Genomic DNA, 3,210 nt, shown 5'->3' with positions numbered 1-3,210 from the left:
TCAAGGAGAATGAAATTAATTTTTTCTCCTCTCCTTTATATACTCGAAAGAAAGAGAAGGAAGTTAATGGAGGAATGGGAAACGTGCCCATTAAATGAGCAGTTAATGCACGAGTGAGAAACGTACCCAAGTATCTAGGAGAAGTTATTAGGAGAGAGGAGGAATATGTAATGTATATTTTCTTCAATGCTCCCACTAAACACTCAAGCCCGAAGAAAAGGGAAAATTGTGTGTACATATTTCATCATCAAACACGTGTATGTGAGAAGACACGTGGAGAGCATGCAGACCAAGTCATCAAAACATGATGACACACGCCCACAACCAAGAAGCCCATCCCGTCGACGTCGAATCTTCGCCCGAACAAATCCAAGGGCAGAAGTTAAAGGATGTACCAAAATCACGGTGTACTGCGGAGCACCAAATAACTCCCGAAGAGTTGCTTTATCTCATCCCCAAAAGAAGCCAAGATCAACGGTGAAGAGAAGGTTGACTGACATGGACGTGACAGGGGCAGAAAACACTTGTCTGACACGAGCATGCGTCTCAACTACCCGCATTAAACACTCTGAGCAGTGTACGTGTCGATCAACCCGTGGAACGAACGAGGATGACTCTGCGTGATCAAGCAATGAACGAAGACCTATGCGTGATGAAAATAAGGTTCCAACGGCTCTCAGAAACGGGTCCAACACTCTAACCCTATAAATACCCCCTCTCCACCAAGAGAGGGGGGATGGAAAAGGAGAGAGGTTTAGAGAGAAGTCGAGAGAGAAGAATTGTTAGTGTAAGTTTACCTTTTAAAATTCGCAGACCTATGTAAACTCCAAAGTCATTCCACTACCTCTGTAATCATCAAATGCATAGTGAAAACGACAACCCCGTGGATGTAGGCCTTAGTGCTGAACCACGTAAATCCCAGTCTTATTTACATTTCAGCACTTTACATCCATTTCATACTCCACGAGTATTACTTTTACACTTCGTTTTCTTTATCTTCCTCTATGTGAACGCCTCTGGTGATGATATTAGACGAGGCAATGATAAACCCGAAGATTTTGAGATAAGGAATCAATATAATCGTCTCATCAGTGCGAGCATGTGTATAGAATGCGAACATTGTTTGTGAACATATAGATGCCTTCGTGATTTACGTGTTCACAATTTATATCCTAAGGTAGAGTTTGATTATATAATATATCTTAAGTCACAATGGTAGGTTTTAAGGAACATAACAAAGGTTTGATCACAAATTCACAATGAAATATTTCAAGTCACATTGTGCTAATTTTTGATTTGAGGTTAATATATTGAGTCAAGAGGAAAACTTATCAATCTGAATCACCTATATGATAATTTTTGAATCAGATGATAAGGTTTGAATCTCAATAATGTAACGTTAAAACATCTAACTTTTTTCATTGCCAAGGTAGTTGATTTTGTGTATATTGGGTCAAAAATATGTGAAATTTTTTGAAATGATATTTTTCTATCATTTTCTGTAATTATGTGGAAGAGATACGAAAAAAATTCCTGGTGAATAATTAATAACTTCAAGACATCTTCTGGGTCCATCAATCTTTTTTTTTTTGACTCAGAAAGGGCAAGATCGTATTAAAAATCAGTTAGTCACCAAGGAGACGAGAAACCGAGAGAAAACAAAAGAAAACAACAGCTCAATTATAGAAGAGCTGCAAAGAAAAACAAAGCTTAAAAACTAGTGCATTACCCCCCACCCCACCCCACCCCCAATTTTTAAAAACAGTATTGAGAGTGATTCCCTCAAAAATATTAGTTCATGTGCACCAGTTGTAGATCAAAACCTTGACACTATCCTTCAATTCATCTAAAGTTTTGTACTTCCCATTGAATACCCTGGCATTTCTTTCCAACCATACTGCCCATCATATAGCAAATGGAATAATGTCCCAAACCTTTTGCTTCAAACTGCACTTTGAACCTTTCTTTCTTTTCCACTCCCAACTTGTGTCTCTGACTGACTCTTGAAACACCCATTGGAGATTGTAACCTGACAACAAAAAGAACCAAAGCTCTCTGGTAGTATCACAGTGCAAAAAAATATGATGATTAGTCTCTGCTCTTTCTTGTATAAAAGGCAGCCATTGACCATGATTGAGTTCTTGTAAGTATACATAGTTGGAGCAGCCACAAAGCAAAGATTCCATACAAAAAAGACTACCTTCTGTGGTATTTTGGGGTTCCACACACATTTGTATGGAAAGTAAATCAGTCCTTGTACCTCCAAATCCTTGTAACACTCTTTCACGGAAAAAGACTTGTTACCATTCTGCCAAACTTTATAGTCCTCAGCATCACCCCTTCTAAAGATTGAAATCAAATCCAGAGAATGAGCAACATCCTCTATTTCCTCATCCTTTAAGTTCCTGGAAAAAACAAAATTCCAGCTGTTTTCTTGATTGTACTCAAGCATCTCTTGAATAGTAGCCTCCTGCATTGTACTCAAAATCATCAAAGACTGGCCATGTAGCGCCCCCTAAGCTAGCAGCTGACTAATCCAAGACATAACTAAATAAAGAGGCCCTAAGAATCTAAATCATTTACTTAAACATTCAATTAATAAATTTGCTACAAAACTTAACCCAAAAACTAACCCGCTCTGAAACATATATATAGAAGAAAGTCCTCCCAAATGATACATATACAATAGTCATTTGGTTTACAAGTAGAATATACAACATAACAAACATAGCAATATTTAACAAATTAACGGAGTCAATTCCTCGAAGCTTTCGCTGCGCAACTCTGGTCTGTCTTTGAAACTGAAAGCGAGAATGGGTGAGCACATCATCCCTAAAAGGGGTGCCCAGCAGGAATAACATTTAACTTTAAAGAAATCATGAGCAAGATTTAGAAAACAATTCATGTTTTCCCAAACATCAAAGTGACTAAGTCACTGGAAATGCACAAACATGTATATGGACAAAATCCTTCGTCAAATAATGTATAACATTCGTGCTAACCACACTCATTAGCTATTGATATCACCAAGACCATGATGACTCACTCTAAGCAATAAAAGCCGAATTCATGTAGATATAAATGTGAAGGAGCGTGTCCTATATACCACAAGTGGAATTTCGTATTTCCCACAACAATTCATAATGACGACAAACATTACAAGCCCTTTCCAATTCATGGAAAGATTCAAAGAATCAACAGAACAATCAT

At 37.8% G+C, this 3,210-nt stretch overlaps 1 protein-coding gene across 2 annotated transcripts; it reads right to left on the bottom strand.

The window, feature by feature from the left end:
- Window positions 1–1,781: 1,781 nt before the first annotated feature.
- Window positions 1,782–2,552, bottom strand: LOC113289214. 2 transcript variants are annotated; one of them, XM_026538413.1, is made up of 2 exons: window positions 2,201–2,552; window positions 1,782–2,055 (listed from the first exon to the last, which is right to left on the bottom strand). In XM_026538413.1, the coding sequence occupies exons 1-2, from the start codon at window positions 2,489–2,491 to the stop codon at window positions 1,843–1,845; spliced, it is 504 nt and encodes a 167-aa protein (XP_026394198.1). In that variant the 5' UTR covers window positions 2,492–2,552; the 3' UTR covers window positions 1,782–1,842. The 2 variants fall into 2 exon arrangements, with proteins under 2 accessions (XP_026394198.1, XP_026394199.1); XM_026538414.1 differs by having other exon boundaries at window positions 1,782–2,029.
- Window positions 2,553–3,210: the final 658 nt, after the last annotated feature.

The sequence above is a fragment of the Papaver somniferum genome, chromosome 6 (assembly GCF_003573695.1).
Source record: "Papaver somniferum cultivar HN1 chromosome 6, ASM357369v1, whole genome shotgun sequence".
In the NCBI taxonomy this organism is placed as follows: Eukaryota; Viridiplantae; Streptophyta; class Magnoliopsida; order Ranunculales; family Papaveraceae; genus Papaver; species Papaver somniferum.
The sequence above is the reverse complement of the archived record's forward strand: the minus strand, read 5'-3'. Positions and strand labels throughout refer to the sequence as shown.

Bases quoted from the DNA above. Each gene is read 5' to 3' on its own strand.
- LOC113289214 (XM_026538413.1), bottom strand. From the start codon at position 2,491: ATGATTTTGAGTACAATGCAGGAGGCTACTATTCAAGAGATGCTTGAG. The intron at 2,056-2,200 runs GTAGTCTTTTTT...TGATACTACCAG, and splicing joins ACCCCAAAATACCACAGAAG to AGAGCTTTGGTTCTTTTTGT.